General features: G+C 40.2%; 1 protein-coding gene across 1 annotated transcript; it reads left to right on the top strand.

Moving 5' to 3' along the window:
* The first annotated feature begins 4,558 nt into the window (after positions 1-4,558).
* Positions 4,559-10,303, top strand: ncbp2 (nuclear cap binding protein subunit 2). The gene is made up of 5 exons (XM_080887175.1): positions 4,559-4,709; positions 5,054-5,140; positions 5,839-5,933; positions 7,265-7,403; positions 9,737-10,303. The coding sequence occupies exons 1-5, from the start codon at positions 4,635-4,637 to the stop codon at positions 9,833-9,835; spliced, it is 495 nt and encodes a 164-aa protein (XP_080743301.1). The 5' UTR covers positions 4,559-4,634; the 3' UTR covers positions 9,836-10,303.
* Positions 10,304-21,069: the final 10,766 nt, after the last annotated feature.

Below are 21,069 nucleotides of genomic sequence, written 5' to 3'. Positions count from 1 at the left end.
GCACAAATAGGATGAAAACAGTAAGGAAACCACTGCACTCCAAGAAAACCTGCTCCTAAGTATTAAGCATGGAGGTGGTAGTCTCATGTTTTTCCACTGCGTTCTCGAGCCCATGACACCTTGCGACAATTGAAGAAATAATGAAGTTAAATTGCATGAAGACATTTTGTCAGGACAGCAGTCCATAACCTGGAGCTTGCAAAGCAATAAGAATACCAATCAAAGCTTTATTTGTCACATGCAGGTTGCCCTGCAGTGAAATGGGACCCCCCCCGACCTTACACATATAGCACAAACATTACATGGGGATACAGGTCGGAGATTGGTAGAATCAGAGAAAAAAACATTGAAATGTAAATGGCCTGTATTTATATAGCGCTTTACTAGTCCCTAAGGACCCCAAAGCGCTTTACATATCCAGTCATCCACCCATTCACACACACATTCACACACTGGTGATGGCAAGCTACATTGTAGCCACAGCCACCCTGGGGCGCACTGACAGAGGCGAGGCTGCCGGACACTGGCGCCACCGGGCCCTCTGACCACCATCAGTAGGCAACGGGTGAAGTGTCTTGCCCAAGGACACAACGACCGAGACTATCCAAGCCGGGGCTCGAACCGGCAACCTTCCGATTACAAGGCGAACTCCCAACTCTTGAGCTACGATCGCCCCGTACACCACAGTGTACGGGGAAGTACAAGTACAGTGGGGAAAGTACAAGAGGAAAAAAAGAGACCCCTACTCATGCTGTGCTTCCATGGTAGGACAGCATGAGAACAGGAAACAAAAAAACTCCTCTGCAGAAAAAAAGCACATAAATGTCCACAGCACAACATTGTGAAGACATGACAAGCCACAGGGGTGGGTGGGGGGTGAGGAGTAATCCGAAGCGAACACAGCAGCCGCCCTGCACAGCGCTACCATTCCAGCGCGGCACACAGACCCGCCGTGTTCCCTCGCAGGAAACAAGCATCGAAGGCGTTGGAAAGGGAGGGGGGATGAGTGAGTGCCTATCAGTGTAAGTGTATGTGTGTGCGTGTCCATAGTTCAGCTGAGACCGTGTCCTTCGGCCTATCAGGCTAAGTAAACAGTCCTCCAGCCAATCCAGGTGTCCTTGCATGGGATGGGAAGAATAGCCGTAACACAGTCGTTATCAGGGAGTGATTGTTCGGCTCCAGCCTTGGGCCTGCAGCTGGCGCCGTAATGGGGATCCGCAATGTTCATGTTGATTTTGTTAATTTCCATGCGAGCAGCCCAGGAGAATTTTCAGGCTGCTCTTTAACACTCCGACGCTGGTCTCTCAATCCCGTTGGAGAGTCGCGAGCCTCCCCATGATGGTATCAAACTTCTGTTCCATGGTGTTATCATTCTTTTGATTCTGAGACCTCACAACTGCAGTGATCCGTTCCGCGATGTCTTCCAACTGTCGCTCAAGGGTCTCATTTTGAGCAGGCCTCTCTCTGATGTTTCCCCCCATACGCTCAATGGTGTTGTTTTGAGCCTTCACAGCAGCTGCAAGCGTCTCCAAGGTGTTGACCATATTACGTTCATTGTGAGAGGTTGCGCCTCGTTCCATTTCGATTCCAGTGGGCAGCCTTGGGGGGGTTTGAACAGCCGCTTCCGCTCTCTTATTTCTCCGATAAACCAGGGCTAAGCCAACTCCGATCAGCATGAACCCTGTTATCACGGTTCTGAATAGATAGATATCTTCAGCGTCCTCGATCGACAGTCCCGCCAGGCACATGATCCTCCAGTTCTGCCACCCGTCCATCGTGTATCCGGCAGGGAAAGTCCCTCCAGGGCACTCAGGCTCTCCCGAGCCCAGATTTCTCGTTGAGAAAAGGGTGTCAATAGCATTCAGAGACCAGTTGATCAAATCCATAATTCTCTTTTAGGTTTTAGAGAACGACAGTGGGAGGCTATTCCAGGGAAAGTAATGCACACAAGACAAGACAAGGACATAGAGGCTAAGCAGGGAAGATAAGGGTGAGGAGGAGAGGAGAAAAGTGCGACCGCCTTCGCTGAGAGCTGAAGAAGAAATTACGAGTTAATTAGCACCAGAATAACTGGAAGACAGTGAAACAACATTAAGGTTTTGATTAGGTTTGACACTAATCCAGCTAAGATCCTGGGTTAGGACCTTCAAAGGGATTTTTTGATCTTCACATCCTAGGAGTTTTGTAGGAAGGAAGGCTCCACTGTTTCTCCTCAGCATTCTGCGTGTTGCGTAAGCACTTATTGGCCATATCTGATTGTTAACTTGTTTCACAAGTTATTGAATTCAAGAGTTAATTTTTAACTCTTTCCAGTCTTTGCCATAATTTCTTAATGTGTTCAATTAAGCAATGAAAAGCACAACTATGTGTGTTAATTAGCTTATTCAGGTTCTATTCAAGTTGAGTGAAATCATCTTAATTCCAAATGATTCACAAACTCCCTTTTTGAAGCTGTGCATAGATTTTAGAAGATCGGCTTGTCCTTCTTCCTGACACAGAAGTAAGAATGTCTCTCACTTTTGCATTGTTTGCATGTCTTTTGAGCTTGGGTAGATTAGGTTAGCAGGTGTGTTAAGAGCAGGGATATTTACATTATGACTAAATCTCTGCCAGACCCAGCAGATCTGTCAGAATGGTCTGCATCACGCATTACTCACTTTCTCTCTCTTTGAGGATTGTTCGATCATTGAAAGGCCAATTGCTCCAGCAACAAAGCCGAAACCCAGACTAAACTATCTACACAGATAATAATGCTTTGTTCTTTGGAGAACTCAAAATGTAACTACTGCATATGAAAAACCTTCAGGATCTGTTAAGGGGATGATGTCCTTGGACATACTGATTTGATTGACACACACTGGTTGTTTTTTTGTTGTTTTTCTACTTTGACTATAACAATATGCGCTTTGACTTTATTTTTCCAGGTTCCAGGAGGTGCTGCTGAGTGGAGACCATGTGACCTCTGATGAAGATTAAAAGGCAAATGTGAGAGAAGAGTCAGCAAAGCTCCTGTTTTCCTTCTACCAGCTTTGCTTTTATGCTCTGAGTCATTGAATTGAAGTTGAGAAGATACAAGAACTGGCTGTTTGTACCAGCTAAGCTCTAGAGTGAGAGTTGACAGCAGCACCTATGCCCTGTATTTTACTGTGGGCTCAATACGCTGTACCGTCTCTTCATCTCATTTCTTAATTTCTTTAATTTTATAAAGCGGGTTTATTCACATCTGCACACTGTTTTTGTTATTTAGGGGGTTTTTTTGTTCAGGAAATAATTTAGTGTGACGTGGGAGTCGTGTCAGACTAGGATACGTTTTTTGGGGGGGGTTTAACAGTAAGAATTTGAATTATGTAATAAAGTGTTTGTTAGTACTTTTGTTGTTTTGATTTGTTTTTGTTTTTTTTACTACTTGAAAACTACTTTAGCTAACCCCTAGTTATTTCTATTTTAATTTCAAGCAGGCTTGCAATTGTTTTTATGGTCTTCAGCAGTAGTTCTGCAGGCTTTCTGAAAGTCTTACTAGCATCCTGTTGCAAAAATGCAAATTTTGTTTTCACTCTTCTAATTGAAACTAGAAAGACCCAAAATGGAAGACTGTCTGTCATGTATTTACCTCATCAGAGCCCAGGCCTCAACATTACTGAAGTGGTGTTGAATCATCTTCACAGACAAGTAAAAGGCAGCCAACATCCAAAAAAGAGCTCTAAATGTCTGTTACGGAGCCTGGAGACTAGTTTGCCTAAGAGAGCTCAGCTTCATTAATTAATAATAACTTTTTGTTAAGCATAAGATTAAAGTAAATTAATCCCCCCCCACACAGACACATTTTCTCAACATATATAACATATATAAAACAGTAAAATATTAACAAAATAAACTATTTAAAAAATAGCAGAAGAAGAACGAAGGAAAAGAGGGGCACTGATCCTTTAGTAGCCAATAATAATAAAAGTGCAGTAGCCATCAGCGTGGCACCACATCTCACACAGCTCCAGCAGTCATGTGACTACGACTCAGTTTAACAGTAGCAAGCTTTCAGTCTTTTTGTGTCCAGTTTGGATACAAGAAACAAAACGAACGACAAACTTTTAAAACTGTAATATTAATGAATAAATCTGTATTTTGGGAATAAAAGCCAAGTTTGTTGTTTTATTTTTATTTATTTATTTTTGTTGACTTTGAGGTACTGTGACCTTTCGTTAAAAAACATATTTTTAGTATTATTTAAAAAAAATAGTTGAAGTTCATGCGTGATTATGCCCTTGCACTTGTGTAATAGAAACAGGACTCAAAATAGTATTTTGATACGTAATTAACATTTTTTTAACATCTGTTTTTAAGGTTTTGGGGTTTTATAATTTATGCAAATAGGTCTTTAAACTGTCACAGACAGTCTGCCTGCTGGTAACAGTGACTGTATTTTGGCAATGATTGAATATCAACCGATGACTGTACAAATCACTGTTATGTGTTTTCTACAGTCAGTGATACCAACAGGCGGCGCCATTAACCTGATATAGAAGTTGCTGTACCCGGACTTATTCAAAGGACGGACACATGAAACGGAAGCAACATCATCGCTTTTCCGGCATGCTCCTAGTTGAGCAGAAAGGCGCCTCACTGCGATTTTTTCCACGATGTCTGTTAAACTAAATGCGCTAAACAGTGATTCTTACATTGACATTAGCCAATACAGAGACCAACACTTTAAGGTAAATGAGGAAGTGGTCTTTAGGAAGGCGGTGACTTATCGTAATTTACGGGAATGTAAATGTAATGTGTCTTTTAGCTAACTGTTAGCAAACAACAAAGGCGAGCGGTGCTGTGTAGTGGAGGTGGAGGTGACTCGGGAACAAACAGAACAGCAAAACACATCTCTGTATTTTAACCTGGCCTTAAAAACTCCTGATGTTGTTTTATGATGCTTCGTTGGGACTAAAGCGTGGCTAACTTATAACTTAACTCCTTGCTTCAACACAGGTCGTTTGAACGCTATAATGTCAACTTATTGAGAGCAATTTTTTTTAAACATTTGTAACGTTGCTTGTGCTTTTAGGGTAATCGCTATGATCAGGAGAAGCTTCTGAAGCAGAGCAACACTTTGTATGTGGGCAACCTCTCCTTCTACACCACCGAGGAGCAGGTAAGACACAAAACCTTCACCAGTTAAAGTAATAACTCGGCTTTATTGGAAAGTTGCTGAATTTCTTCTTCAAAGAGACCAATATGATGGGGAAAATTGCTGACTGAGCTATTAATACATTAGGAGACTCATTTATAAAACAGTGCATGTGATCTGTCTTCAAAACAAATATAGTTAGTCAAATATTGTCCTATAGTTATGCCAGCAAAACACCACTGGCATTACACATAAGCTTCAAGTGTTTATATGGAGCAGGTTATCTACTAATTGGAAGATTGTTGGTTTTCCTAAGTATCCTTGGGCAAGATGCTGAACCCCAAGTTGCTTTCCCCAATTGTGTGTGACTGTGCGATAGAAAGTGCTTGTATGAATGGATGAGTGAGCCATGTTGTGTGCCTGACAAAAGTCATGTAAAGAGTGGCATTTTAGCTGTTTTGAGCTTCACAGCAGCTTGACACTTTCAGCAGTACTGCACTCAAGCTGTCTTTGTGTTCAAGGGTTGGAAAATTTGATGGAAAAAAACTGAACGTCAATGTGTCGCACATAAAATATATGTCAAAAAACACATAATAGACATATTTTCAGTGTTGATTTTTCTGATAGTTTATCATAAGAGAAGTCCCAGAGTTGGAAAATTCACAGAAGATATTTTGTTAAATTTTCTCAAGTTTTCTAACTTTTTTTGCCACTGTGAACAGGTACACGAGCTGTTTTCTAAAAGTGGAGATGTCAAGCGTATCATCATTGGCCTGGACAAAATCAAGAAGACTGCTTGTGGGTTCTGCTTTGTCGAGTATCCTTCAAAAATATTTAATTCATGCTAAAAGAAACTGTCAGTAATTTGACTGCCTTCAGAATAGGGCTGGGCGATATGGCCTAAAATCCATATCACGGTATAATTTTAGCACGTGTGGTAACGATATATATCGCGATATATTATTTTCTTCTGTATAACGTATTTTCCACACTATAAGGCACACGTAAAATCCTTTAATTTTCTCAAAAATCGAGAGTGTGCCTTATGTATGACCTACTGACCTCGAACTGATTTTGGCTGCAGAAATCTGTTAAATGTTTTAGTGCAACTTTGGTAAGCCGCACTGCTTGATGGATTGTCAGAGCATTACGGCTGCCATAGTGAGGAGCTTCGCAGAGTAATCTGGGTCCAAAACTCCGTCCTCTTCAGCTCCCAAAGTCAAATGAACACAGAGTTAAAAACGATCTAAATTCTTTCATCTTTAATAAAATCATCAGCATTGCTGCTTTACCAGGTGTAACAATTAAGTTTAACATCCAGGCATCCATGAAAACAGAATTTATTACATTTAACGGAGTTACAAGTTAACAGGAAGTTAGCTCGCTAGTTTACACCTAAACATTTCATACCATGTTCTGACTGAGAGATTTTTGAAGCTAATTAAAACGTACAGCTCTGCTACCACTTCCAACATAAATGAAGACAGAAAACTAAACAGCAGTGGTGTTTGCAGGGTTACTGAAGTTGGACTACCTGGTATATAATGTTGTGCTACGTGATTGCTAGCGACACAGCTATGTTAGCATAACATTAGCACAGTGAAGCTGGAGGATGAACGCCAACTTTTTTCCACTCGATAAAAGTTAAAGTGAGGGATTCTGGTGGTCAGGGACAAATGCAATCGCATAGCAGGATGCTATACACGGGCCAAGCTTCAGTCAGGAGAACAACTGAGATTATTCATCCACAATACGAGGTTAGTTATCAATATACTGCAACAACATGGGAATAGAACAGCTGCGAGAGAATTCAACATTAATGAATCAATGGTACGGAAGAGGAGGAAGCGCAGTTTTTGGCTTTCCTCATATTCTAAAAGTGCTTCATCTCTTTGCTATGACTGTCGCCCGGCATAATTTGCAGATGATTATGGTTGAAGCCGCTGCGATGCTTTCAACCAAAACAGGCACAGCTTGATGACATCATCAACATGCGGTAGAGCGGTATAGTCAAAATCTCTATCGTTGGCCATATTTATATCGTTTCTATCGTATATCGTTTCTATCGCCCACCCCTACTCCAGAATCCCCTTCAGAAGTTACCAGAACATCATGAATTGCACGTGTTGTGCCTTAACGCTGTCCCAGATACTATACCCGTGGAGATGCAGAGCATGCCATGCGCTTCATTAATGGCACACGGCTGGATGACCGCATCATCAGGACAGACTGGGATGCCGGCTTCAAGGAAGGAAGACAGTTTGGTCGTGGCAAATCAGGAGGACAGGTGAGGGTTAGGATATGAGTACTTTAATAAATGGAAGCAACCTGCTGTGGATGCCGACTGCTGGTTTATTTATTTATTTTTATTGGAGCAAACTACAAAGCTTAAAGTTAGTTCTGTGAGTAACTGCACTCGTATTTGAATTAATCCAAAAAGATATTAACCCACGACTAAAGTAATGTTAAAGAACATTGTCGACGTCTCTGATCTGGGCTTTAGAGCTCAGCTCACTGGTATAATTTAAACACTTAGTTGTTCATCTTGTTTATTTGAACGAAATCAGCCTCCAATAGATCATGCTGTTGTGATTCGAACCCTGCATAACCTGCAGTTTTATCACTTTGATAAAAATATTGTTTCAGTTTAGTTTTTAATGTTATGTTTTGTTTTTTTTGTTTTTTTTACTGATTGTGAGATAAGAGTTTTTAAACCTCTTGACTGGGGTGCACTTTGTTACTAAACATTCAGATCAGCAACTTTCAATTCAATTTTATTTATATAGCCCGAAAAACAACAGCCGCCTCAAGCCGCTTGTCCAGACTTCAGTCCAGAAATGCTTGCGTCTGCTTTTCAGATCCATATCATATCAGATTTGTTTCGTTTAATGCGCCTTATCATCCGGTGTGCCTTATAGTCCGGAAAATACGGTATTTTACTCATACAATTCATAAATGAACTCACCAAAGTAGGGACACTTAATTGGTGATTGTAGTAGTTTCCATTATGTTGAGAGCTCAGGTTTGGCTGATGCTTTTTGCCTGATTGTCATCATCATGACGATCATTGTCTATCATTGAACACTTCAGCAATCTCTGCACTGCAGATATTTTGGACAACAACATAAAATGCAGCATACTATGACATTTGAAAAATGACACATACTGAAATGGCATTCAAAAAATCAATACACTTTATCATGGCATTTTAATACACCAGTATGATATTTAGAACTTAGAAAATAAATTATGCATGAATACCCATGGCCTTTAAATAGATGGCATTTCCGTAGTAATGCATTAGCAAAATGAGCTGGTATATTATGCTGTTAACAAACACAACATAACATAATCATGTTTTATTTTGTCGAGCTTTCTGGGAGCGTAAACATGGCAGCAAATATTGGGCAAAGGACCTGATTATTGTTTAGATTTTCCTTTCCTACAAACACCCAGCAGTATGACTCCTGAAAATGTTTGTGTTGGAGCGTAAAAGTTTAGTCTTGGTCATTGAGAACAGCTCATTAACCCTTTACAGCCGATCGGAGCGGACACGCTCTGTTTTGCGTAACTATTTTTAAATCCCAGTAGCACTGCAACCACGTAAGCTAGCGCAAAAATTTTTTTTGCATATGAAACCGGAGGAGTTGTACTCACATCTTATGCCATCAGCTTGTCCTAGGTCACAGTTTCCTTCCACATATAGCTTTGCAAAAACTGCATAAAAAGCGCTTGCAGGAACAAAAACATAATATTCCAGAAACACGCTGTGCCGGTCCGATCAGCTGTTCATAACACTTCCTACGTTGGAATAGACGTCAGCGCGAACTTTTGCATTTCCGCCATTACCTGCCCGAAACCGGAAGTGACGTCATTTTCGCGGAAATGTAGTCTTTTTTACTATCAGGCCCTCAGAGCCTATACTGGTCTTTTTAAAAGTTATCTTTGACTTTATGACTTTCTGTGTCGTTTCTGGGATGCTTAGGACTCATATTGCACTGCTGGAAATAGTTTATTTTGATGCATATGCTGCTTTTTTGCAAATTTGCAGTATAATATTTATTTTCGTTTTTCCTGCAGTGTATAAAAATTGGTGTATTTCAAAAATAAAACTATGAAGACACTCAAAATAAATTTCCTGTGGTGGGAAACTATTTTGTGCAACTTTTTTGTATTTACAGTTTTGAGGGATAAGCCTCTTAAATTACTCCAACTAGAAATATATGTTAAAAAACAAAAACGATTTTCAATTTTTTTTGTAGTTTATTGCACTTTTTTGCAATTTATGTAATTACTATGCACTTAATGAATACATATTATTAAAATCTGGGCTATAATGGTTGTATTGATGTATAGCAACTTGAAATGCTCCCAAAAATGGCTCCACAGCAGGTAAAAATATAATATAAGCTCTGGCGGACTTGGTTCTATGGTAGGTCTTAAAGGGTTAAACAAATGTCACGTTAAAGGTTGGAGTGATGAGAAGTGCTTCTCAAATGGTTGGATGCTGATTTTACAGGGTTGGGTAGAGTGTGTTAGTCTCAGTTGAACAAGTGATTGATTTATACTCTCTTCCTTTCCCCCCCCCCTCTCTGTGTGTTTCTGTGTGTAACTGTGTAGGTGAGAGATGAGTACAGGCAGGATTATGATCCAGCGAGAGGCGGTTATGGTAAGCTGGCTCAGCAGCATCGACCCACAGAGGTGCGCAATAGTTTTTAGAATAAAGTCCACAGCAGTCTGCCTGGACTACAGAGTCCCAGCTGTCAGTCCTGCTCCGGATTAACTCTCCCACAAGGTCACAGCAAGCTACCACAGATCATCTGAATTTTGTCATGAAAGCCCTGTGCAGCAGTCCTGCTCGGACCACTGGATCCAGGTGTGAGCAGATGTTATTTATTTGTTTTGGAGGCTTGGTTTTTGCTCTGCCCACCTCTGCGACTAATATACCTGCCATCTGTCTACATGGTTGACATGTGATATTTGGTGATGTTTATTATCCTGTGTAAAGAAATGCCATTGATTTTCCTGCAGGCTGGAAACCCTCTGATAAAGTTGTCGTCTTGATTTTCTGTGTCATGTTCAAATAACAACCTGAAATTTTGAAGATGTAGTCTGCTGTTCCATGTTTGAAACCATGTCCAAAACTGCATACTTTTTAAAATAAAGTCTTGTTTTTTTGAAAGTTCATGTCGTTTTGTGGAGTCTGTTTGATTAAACAGGTCTTTGCTTAAATCTTCGATCTCTCTCAAATACGGCTAAAGAACAAAATGTAGCAATGTTTGATTCCTTTTCCTCTTTGTATTTTGGCTGTTTGACAAATGCTAGTTGATGGAAATAAGCTGTAAATACAAATTGTGTAAAGTGTCCACTTGTGTTACTGTCTGCTGTATGCTACTTCTCCAGTGTGGAGACATGAGAGACATACATTGTTATTATCTGTCGCAGAAAGGTGGTTATATATATAGATAGATATATATAGATAGATATATATATATATATATATATATATATATATATATATATATATATATATATATATATATATATATATATATATATATATATATATATATATATATATATATATATATCTCTCTATCTCTTCATTGTGGCACCTGTCAGTGGGTGGGATATATTAGGAAGAAAGTTAATATTTTGTCCTTAAAGCTGATGTGTTAGAAGCAGGAAAAAATGGACAAAAATAACAATGTTAGTGAAAAGGGCCAAATTGTGACGGCTAGCTTAGTCTCCAAAAGTGCCATCGCTTGTGGGGTGTTCCCGGTCTGAAACGGTCAGTATCTACCAAAAGTGGTTTATGGAAGGAACCATGGCGAAGCAGCAACAGGGTCATGGGTGGCAAAGACACATTGATGCATGTGGGGAGTGAAGCAAGGCTGTACGCAGTGTGTAGCATTGGACAATGTTCTGCTGGGAAACCTTGGTTCATGCCATCCATGTGGCTATTACTTTCATCAGGGCAGCATAAGGGGGACCAACGCAATGTTAGGCTGGTGGTCATAATATGAGCGTAATAAAATAAAGGAAATCCAGCAATAAAAGGAGAAGAAATAGTACATTTTGGATATACACTTTAAACCCATCACCTCCCTACACTTTTATACAAACTAAATATGGAATAAACACAAACAGTTTGAAAAGCTCAGGATTGTACAGTCCTCACTCTGCCTGTGATTTTAATATTGCAAGTTTTAATAGGTAGTCAGCTGCTCTCTTATCTCAACGTGAGATGTGGAGATGAAGCAATTAGCAAAGCAGAATACTAGAAATTAGCTTTCTCATTTTGCCCTCACCACCAGTTCCTACATCACATCCTTTCAAGCAGGTTTTGAAAATGAACACAAGATGGCAGAAGAGGAGGGTGGAGTTCCTTGAAATAATGAAGGGCAGAGAGACTGAAAAGAATACAATTTCCATGTGAGCTTAGGTTGTTCAGAGTGACGAGAGCGTAGAGTTAACAGTTTAAACACGTACTTGCACTTTCCCCCCCTTTTCTTTCACTTTCATAGCCTCTTCCTGGGGACTCCCCGGGAAAAAAAATCCCAAACAAACAAAAACTGTGATTCCCAATAGGAGGAAGTATTTGTGGAGTTGTCAGAGTACTTAGGAAGACTGTAGAGTACTGAGTAGAGTATCTAAAAATAAACAAAAGCAGTTAATGGCTCAGCAAAGGTCAGTATCAGACAGAATTATAAACTCATTATGCTCCATTTCCATCTTTGGTCTGACACTGCGTCTGCTATCAGTAGTAGAGGTAGAGTAGAGGTAAGTGAAAAGTATTCAGCAAGTTGCTCAGATTGTTTTTGGCAGATGTGCCTCACACTCCGGCAGTGATTAGTTAACCCACTATGGACAGGTCTATTGCAGTTTAGAATCACCAGTTAACCTGACCAAGACCTTCTTGCTGTGAGACAGTAGTGCTAGCCACCCTGCTGCTCAAGGAACCAGTTGTCTTATAACCCATTTGGACCCAGGCATAGATAAGCAGCAACTGTGCCAGGAGGTCCAAGAGTATAATGGCCCCCAAACTGCATACCCATGCCCCACATACTTTATAAGTTGTAGGTGTCTCTGTTTCAATAATATCCCCACACTAAGATGCAAATATAAAAAAAGCTAAAAAATAAAGCAAATATTAAACCAGATGTAAAACGTGAAACTAGCCATCCCACACATGATTGAATACTGTAAACAAAAAAACAACAACAACAACCTAAAACTATAGGCTATGTAATACTACTGAACAAACTTTTTTGAAATGATGAAATCTGATGCATGAAGAGACAATTTGATAGAAAAGACTCTTTGTGTGGCAGCGTAAATGTAAAAGTAGAATCAGACTGAATTATAGGCGCCTGTTTGTCTCTGTTGCACACCTTTAACCTGTATCTTCAGGCCCTTTTGTTACGCTGCAGGTGGAGTTTGAAGTTGAAGGAGGTCTGGCCTTGACTAATGGATTGTAAAAGGTTTTCACTCTGTCCTCAGTACCACAGAGAACCTGTTCTTATGTGGATTTTCATGCTTTCCATGAAAACTACCTTTGTTATAATTTGGGCATCATATATCACATTTTTTGCACGCTCGATGAAAGGTGTTAAAGTATTTTATTTTGAAAGTTCCATCTGCACTAACCATTTCGATCTAGATTGTGGTTCAGTGTTGTGTTTAGGTACCTGGAGACTGGCTAAGTCACTGTTTCATTTAGTGAATGTCTTGTCACACAGATGGATTCAACTCCAGTGTCTTTGAATGTGGCCGGCATCAGTGGTGCTTGTTCTGCTCTGAAGCCACAGTGTGTTCAGTGTAGCAGCACATGAACCAATTCTCCACCTACTCCTGATTCTGGTTGAAGTGGACCTCCATCTCTCAGCAGCTTCCAAGCCTGCAGGCAGGAAAACACAGCACATGATGGCCTGGTGGTTATCAGTAACCACACTTTTAAAAAACGCTTCATTCAGGCTCAACATGTAATTTTTAATGGGGTCAGATTATAGTCAGAATTAGCTAAACATCGTGTTATTGAGAGGACTGAAATGCATCACAGTCGCCTGCTTTTTTCTCATTAAGAAGAACATTCCTAAGACAACCTGTCGTTGGCAGGTTGGAGTTAAAGTCAGATAATGTTTCACCATCACAATTAAGAGCAACAGCTCTCAACACCAGCCTTTGGAGTGGGAGACAGCGTGGTTATTAATTCATGATGAGAGTGGTTCATGGATAAGCAGTCAAACAAACCAGCATAAACTCACTCATCTTTAAGCCTTTCTAAGCACTAAGTGTTTCCAAACCCCTGTCCACATACTTTCACATATGTCTTCTGTATGTCTGTTTTTAATTGAAGTTAGTTTAACCTCACGGAAACCTCAGTGTGAAGCTCTCGGTAACATTTGAGAAAATAGTATGCATTCAGAGTTCACAAAACATCTTTTAGATGAGTCATTTTTAAATGTTCAGCAATATACCTCCCAGCAGAGATTATGACTGGGAATAGCAGGAGGAGGTTAAGTGAAACCGATCCTGGTAGACTATTTAGGCCAGAAATACTGGGCCTACTAGACATTAAACCTGCACGAACTGCTCAGTCATGGAAACCCCTGCTATGAAGCCGTGCATATTTTTTGTGCTGATGCCAAAGGAGGCGACAACAGAGGCGACTTTTACACACTTACACGCCTCAGTGACCTGCCCGCTCTGTAGCATTACATCTTCTGGCACTATTTGCTGAGTCTCTGTGGTTCCTAAATGCATCCACATATTTTTCAGTTATGGCAAATGTACTGGTTCTTAGAAAACATCATTCACATAAGCATTTTTTTCTATGTCTAAGTGCTTTTTATCTAACATTCACTTCCCAGTGAAAGTATTAAGAGCTACTCTGGGTTCACTATCTTCCACAAGGATACTTTGGCATGCAGACTAGAGAAGCCAGGGATCGAACCACCAACCTTTCTACCTTGCACCACAGCCACAGTTCAACCCAAGTTAATCATGGAATATCTAGAAGGGAAGAAATTTCACATATTGTTAAGATAACACACTTGAATTCAGCGAGCACTTGAGAGCAACACATGTTTGTAAAGACAGGCTGCATGGCTAGTTGCTTGATCTTATACACTTGGGGCATTGGGATTGAAGATACTATGTGACCAATTTTTGTTCTGTGCATTGTAAGTTATGAGAGTTAGTATGCATAATAGCATCAAGAGGCTCAAAAAATGCCTTTTACACAACATTAAGATCTGGTGAGTGGAACATCCACCTACACTTCATCATTTCTCAGGTGATCTTAACTCATTTACTCACAAGTGAACTTTGGATAAAACAGCTTTTCCTTTTCTGTTTCCACATACAGAAAATTAGAGATGATGTTTTGATTTAAATATACCATCTTCCAAGAAAGAAGACAAAGCAGCCTTCACGTGAGATGCTTTCTGACCGAGTCAGCTAATAAATTAATTTCACAGTTAGAATACAATTTGGAGTTCATAATTAGTCTTCGAGGGAATATAAATTAGCGGGGAATATACAGCAGGTGAGAAGCACTGCAGAGAAACATGGACTGATTCAGTCTGTAACTGTTGGAGCCTATTTCTACGACGAATTTCATCACAACTTTGGAAATAAGGACTTGGTTAAATTATCATGTTTTTAGAAAGTCAATGCCATTTTGACCTAAAAACACTGAAAGTAAAATTGACACGATTAAAGATTAAACACCATCTCATTACTTTTCACCCAGCAGCCCAACATTTCACATATTAGCACTCTTTAGCACAATATAGACATGTTGTCCTGGGCTCACTGATGGACAAATGCGTCACCTTTCTACTGTGTCAGAAGAAACAGTCATTTTATCCCATTTCTTTCCTTTTCTTTCTATTTTTTTGCCTGAAAATATCAGCTACAGGCACTTCAAACAGTTCAGTGACTAAACATGCAGATTTCCTGTTATTGAGGGGGGATCTCATTACAGCAAAGTAATTCACTCCTCAGTGGCTGCTTTGGAAATGCATCTACACCCGAGAGCTCCAGCGTGCCCATAAAAGAGCTAAATTAGCACATGGTAGTTCGACATTTTGTGGCCATAGGGGAAGTGTTTGCGGGAAATGAGGTGCTTTATCTGGCCGCCTGCTTTACATTCAGCGTAAATGTGAGCTCTTGATTCAGCACTGCGCTGAGGAAGAATCACTGTAACAGATATGACAGGTAGGTGCTCTGTGTCGAGCCCTAAAAAGCCCTCTGTCCTTCCTCACACATGCTGTTGGATAGTGTTTCATCATCGGCGGTTCCATTAAATTTGTTTCATCTGTCATCCGATACACCATAAAGGCATGACGCTGGGGACATAAAAACACGGGTTACGTGTCAGTGAAAAATAATGGCAGGAGTTAGAGCTGACACTGTAAAATCAACACAGAGGAAAGAGGAAAAAACCTAATATGATCTATGAAAGATCTTCCTTGCTTCAGATGGGAGAGTAGCTTCAATGTGATATTCAAGGAAATCTGAAACATTTGACCCACGAATGGTCAAGTGCAGATCTACTTCAGGTATATTTATACTCCTTCACTCAGTAGGTCTGTTTGGTAGATCAGCCTTTCATCTGTCAGCGTGGCAATCGACTAAGATGAGAGACACGTGCTGGGTGGAGGAAATAGCTCAGATGGAAGAGTAAGAAAAGACAGGAGGGAAGGCGAGTGAATCAAATTTCTGAGGAGGAAATCTTGTTTTAGGGAAATGTAGCCCGGGGCTATGTTTAATACATTAAAAGCAACCAGTAATGTTATCACCCAGAGTTACAGGGAAATAAATAACATTAGATGCGACTAACATCCAGTAGCGGTCCAGTCAGAGGCTCTATTACCAACCACGAAATCATATTCTTGCTATGAGAAAAGTATGTGTTTTTAAATACAACAGTTTTTAGTCAGTGACTCATTTGTTGTGACACTCAAAGCATCAGAAGGTGATTTTTAAATATTAAAACATGATTTTCTTTATTACCATTCATGTATATCTGCACTGTCTGTTGTTGACTGTCTGTTGCTGAGCGTATTTGTACTGGCCTTTGGTGTCAGGTATGAGCCACATGGGTCATACTGTTATTCTTTGTGTGTTTGTTTTTGGGTACTGACAAAAAGGGAAAAGTCCAGGGAAGACATCACAGCGACACTAATACGGACATCCGGCAGACATGAGGCCACATCCCAGATGCTAATACAACTTTCATTTTTTTAACAGCCTTAAATGTTCTTAAATGGATGTTCATAGATCTGTGATCCATTTCCAGGAAATATTTGCCACTGAGGTTAAAGCTAACAGATGCATATCATTTGATGATCAATGACAGCTGTGTTCCTGTTATACAGTCTATAGCTAGTGAATATTTAATAAAAACATGGCTCCTGGCTTACACACTGGCAAGACTTATCTTGGATGAGAGACTAACCATGGTATTAGATAACAAATGGGTTTGGAGAATACAGTCATGGCCAAAAATGTTTCGCAAAGGCTTAAAATGTGTTTTTTATGTACTTCATGCAGTTTTTATTTGTACAAGGACCAACTGCTCACCTACTGACACTGATGTGCACCATTGATCTGAGATATTCAGTTGTAGGGAAATTGAACTCAAATGTACACATGTCAAATCATATTCATCATGTTTATCATATTCAAAGAAACCCGCTCAAGTTTAAACCGAGGATCAAAATGAGGAAAGAACGACTTAAGTGACTTTGAATGTGGCATGGTTGTTGGTGGCAGGTAGGCTGGTCCGAGTATTTCAGGCACTGCTCATCGACTGGGATTTTTCCAGTGTACTAAATCTTTGAGAAATCTTTTCAGCACTAGTTCTTAAGCTAAAAAAGGGTCCAACCAAAGTTTACCTACCAAATTTCACTATCACCTGTGACAAAACAGATTTATTACATATACACTGATCGGGCATAACATTATGACCACTAACAGATGATGAAGGATAAAGCATTGAGTTAGAGGGTGAGCACGTTCTGTCGGTTGCAGGTGGACCCAAATGCAGAACACCAGACAGACAGAAATAATAGTAAATAAACCCTTTATTAGGAAAACAGCAAACTCTAATAACAAAGTCAAATAAAGGAGCAAACCACAGTCTAAAATAATCACAGGGAGCGAGGATAAACAGAGAGCACATCAGGACAATGTATCAGGGGAGACACGCAGACACTATGACAAAGATTAAAGGAAGATAGGACTATATATAAACTCAATGAGGAGTAACTGGGATACAGGGCACAGGTCAGAGCAGAGCACAGGAGGAAAGGATTCACATCAGGAGGTTAAAATAGAATGAGACACCTCCAGTAAAACAAGAAATGTCCAAAGAAAACTAACAATAAGACATGAAGCCGAACATTAAACACACAAACAGAGACGTGGATAAAGGCAAGGCAGGAGCGTGTAAACAAAACTTGGGAGACTGGAATAATAATAACATGAGAACAAGGACAGAAATACAACAATATCACTGTGAATAATATTCTATTAATAGGATAAAATATTTACCTTTAGGTTTATTGAATGCATTTTACTCTTTGGAGATTTTCCTTTCACGTGTCTGTGTGGGAGAAAAGTGAGACGCCACATTGAGTTTGTGTAGCATTTGTGTGTGCGATCAATGGAAAGATAAATTCTGCCCATGTTAAATATTTAAATGTGACTTCTGTTAAGATATAATAATAATAATAATAATAATCATAATAATAATAATAATATGGATTCTTTTTCCCGCCATCTCTGATGATATATGGTTTCTAGTCCCTCCGGAGTTCTGTAGTACTGATAGAGACTAGGAGTGTAGGCTCATCTTGACTGTCTTAACATCCTGTTTTTGAGCTCGCAGGTATGAGTTGTTATGTAGTTTGAACAATTCCCATTGCCCCCTCCAACATCCCACACCTCACCATTTTGACACGTAGCCTGTGGTTTCATTTCCAGATGATATTCAGCTCACATCTGACGTCTTATTTTGATTTTTTTTTAAAAAGGGGATGAAGGTGTGAAGTGTCAGGCCCGGAGTGACAGCCTTTTGATCAAAGCTTGAGCCAGCTGTCCTCTCTGTGGTTGTTAGGAGCATTTTCAGTGTTGCTGATTGGATCCTATTACTATATTATTATTATTATTGTCATTCAGTTGTGTGAGCTATATTAATATTTTTGGCTCATTGCTGCTCTCAGCTTTAAGTGCTGGTTACAGTATGGTGTCCAGTGTAAAAAACATGGACCTGCAGGGTGATTCTGTCAACTTTTTGAATTCTTAAATTGCATGTTTTTGAAGCTTTGCCCACACAGGGCTGATGGGGCTGACAAAGCACTGCTAAATGTGTCTACATTCATTTTGGATAACTCCTTTAATAGTGAGTTTATTAAAGGATAGGTGAGGAGAAGTAAGGATTCTGCATACTGCTTTATGTCCAAAAAGAGAAAGAAGAAACTTGATTTGAGGCGTTCATTAAACTGGTACTCTAATCTCCAGAGTGTGTTACCAGTGACAATGAGTCCTGATTAGAACAAACACTCGTGGTGATAATGGAGGACTGACAATAGGTGCATTAGTTGCATAATGGCAAGTATGATCTCCTTCAATTTGGAATAACAATGTTGATGCAGTTTGCTTTCAGGTAGTTTCATTTGAGCATAATTCATAATAATGATCATAAAAAGGTGTCTGTTTGGACAGCAACTATAAGTCTTTGCTATTCTTTTCTATGTCTTGTTCCAGCTGAGAGATCCTGTCTGTCATAACTGCTGGACTGGTGATGCTTGCAAACAGTTACGGCGTCGGTCTCTCGATGGGAAACGTTGGCCCTAATATCACGCTCCACAACACTCTCAATACCCTACAGCTTTCTCCAGAGCTTTACCTCATCTTCTGTGCTCCCAAAGTGCCGCAGTACATGTGTTACTCGTGCTCACTCACTAAAGATCAATGTCAGCTGAGTGAAACACTTAGGGGAGTTTAATTTGAACGCACTCATACCTGTGCAGCCTGTGACTTCCGTAGCTACAGGTCAAGTGTTTTTTAAGTGACAAACTTGCTGTCAGGATTTTCACACCAGTATCATTCCTGTGATACCAGTGACGCTTTCCACAAGTGTAACAAATGTCAAAAGCTGTCATGCAAGATCTTCTTTTGCTCCAATTGCAGAGCACCTAGTCCCTTTGGTAATCATGTTAAGGCTAATTGAACACAATTATAATTACAGGAGATTTTCCTCAGTCACTTTCAGTTGTGCACAGTCCATTTCCTAACTCTGATCGATCAGCTCATTTACAAGCTGGTTTACAGTACAGAAACTTCCCACTAGTTTGCATGTGTATATACACTATATGGCCAAAACTTGCCTAGTGAAAATCGCATAGAGAGCTTCATGTAATGGGTTTTCGTGGCTGAGCAGCTACATCCAAGCCTTACATCACCAAGCACAGTGCAAACTGCCGGATGCAGTGGTGTAAAACATGTCACCACTGGACTCTAAGGCAGTGGAGATCTCTAGAGTGAAGAATCAGGTTCTCCGTCTGACAATCTGATGAACGAGTCTGGGTTTGGCAGTTGCCAGTTAGTCTGACTGCAGGGTGCCCAATGTAAAGTTTGGTGGAAGAGAGATTATGGTGTGGTTTTTTTTCAGGAGGTTCCAGTCAAAGGAAATCTTAATGGCTCAGTTTACCAAGACATTTTGGACAATTTCATACTCCAATGAAATTGTTGGGATGTTCAGTTCCCGTTGCAGCATGATTTGGTGTGGAGGAGGTTTACTGGCCTTCGCTGACCTCAAACTGATAGAACACCTTTGGGATGAATTAGAGCAAAGACTTGTGAGCCAGGCCTTCTCATCCAACATCAGTATCTGACCTCACAAATGAGCTTCTGCAAAGAATGGTCAAAAATTCCCCTCAAACACTTTCCTAAACCTTGTGAAAAGCATGTCCAGAATCTTGGTGAGCAGGGTTTTTTGCTTTGTTGTTTTCGATTTAGTAGGTTATGGTATTAAATGTAACCTTTGTGCTTTTAAAAATTTAAATAAAGGTTGCTCTTCAGATTACATTTTATTGAAGTCTGGCACAACTTACAACGATATGGTACAAATACTGGTCAAAGGAGCTTGTAAAGAAAAGCGTCTGGACTTCTTTAAGTTTCTTGAAGACGTTTCACCTCTCATCCGAGAAGCTTCTTCAGTTCTAAGGTCAAATGGTGGAGAGTCCCAGATTTAAACCTAGTGGGAGTATCCCCCCAAAGAGGGGCAAAAGGACCTCCTGATGATCCTCTAATCGCCTGAGCCAAGGTGGGAAAATGGGTGTGGGTCCCAATCAGCCAGAGTTTCGGGTGAGCTCATTGTGAAACCTGGCATTAGAACTGAAGAAGCTTCTCGGTGAAATGTCTTCAAGCAACTTAAAGAAGTCCAGACGCTTTTCTTTACAAGCTCCTTTGACTACGATGACCTGGATGACTGAGAACCTTCACAGACATACAAATACTGGTAATTATATAGCACCTTTCCACTCAATTTGTGCACTCAAACCACTTTCTGCTAAAAGTCTCATTCACACAATAACACACTCAAACTCCAGTAGGTGCATTAGGGGTATTTCAGGGTTCAGCATCTTGCCCAAGGTTACGCCAACATGCAGACTAGAGGAACTGGGGATTGATCCACCAATCTCCCTGTTGGTGGATGACCTGTTCCACTACCTGAGTCACATGATATGTCAGTTCATAGGAGGCATTGTAGAACCACTCAGAAGGGGGCTGAATGCTTTTAAAGGCACTTGAATTAGTACTTTCATTATCCTAAAGCCTTTTTGTAAATTTATCTCAAGTATTTTGAATTTCAAGTAATCTTTCAAGCCAGAACCAAACAGTGCCAAATGAAAGTTTTTTCATCATTTCCATCTTGA

This window comes from Rhamphochromis sp. 'chilingali' (genome assembly GCF_963969265.1).
Source record: "Rhamphochromis sp. 'chilingali' genome assembly, chromosome: 7".
Lineage (NCBI taxonomy): Eukaryota > Metazoa > Chordata > Actinopteri > Cichliformes > Cichlidae > Rhamphochromis > Rhamphochromis sp. 'chilingali'.
Note: the sequence above shows the minus strand (reverse complement) of the source record. Positions and strands in the feature narration are given on the sequence as shown.

What these genes read in the sequence shown, in the direction of transcription:
- ncbp2 (XM_080887175.1), top strand. Translation starts at nt 4,635, where the DNA reads ATGTCTGTTAAACTAAATGCGCTAAACAGTGATTCTTACATTGACATT. An exon ending in ACAGAGACCAACACTTTAAG is followed by an intron (nt 4,710 to 5,053) that starts GTAAATGAGGAA and finishes TTGTGCTTTTAG; the next exon opens with GGTAATCGCTATGATCAGGA. An exon ending in TCTACACCACCGAGGAGCAG is followed by an intron (nt 5,141 to 5,838) that starts GTAAGACACAAA and finishes CACTGTGAACAG; the next exon opens with GTACACGAGCTGTTTTCTAA.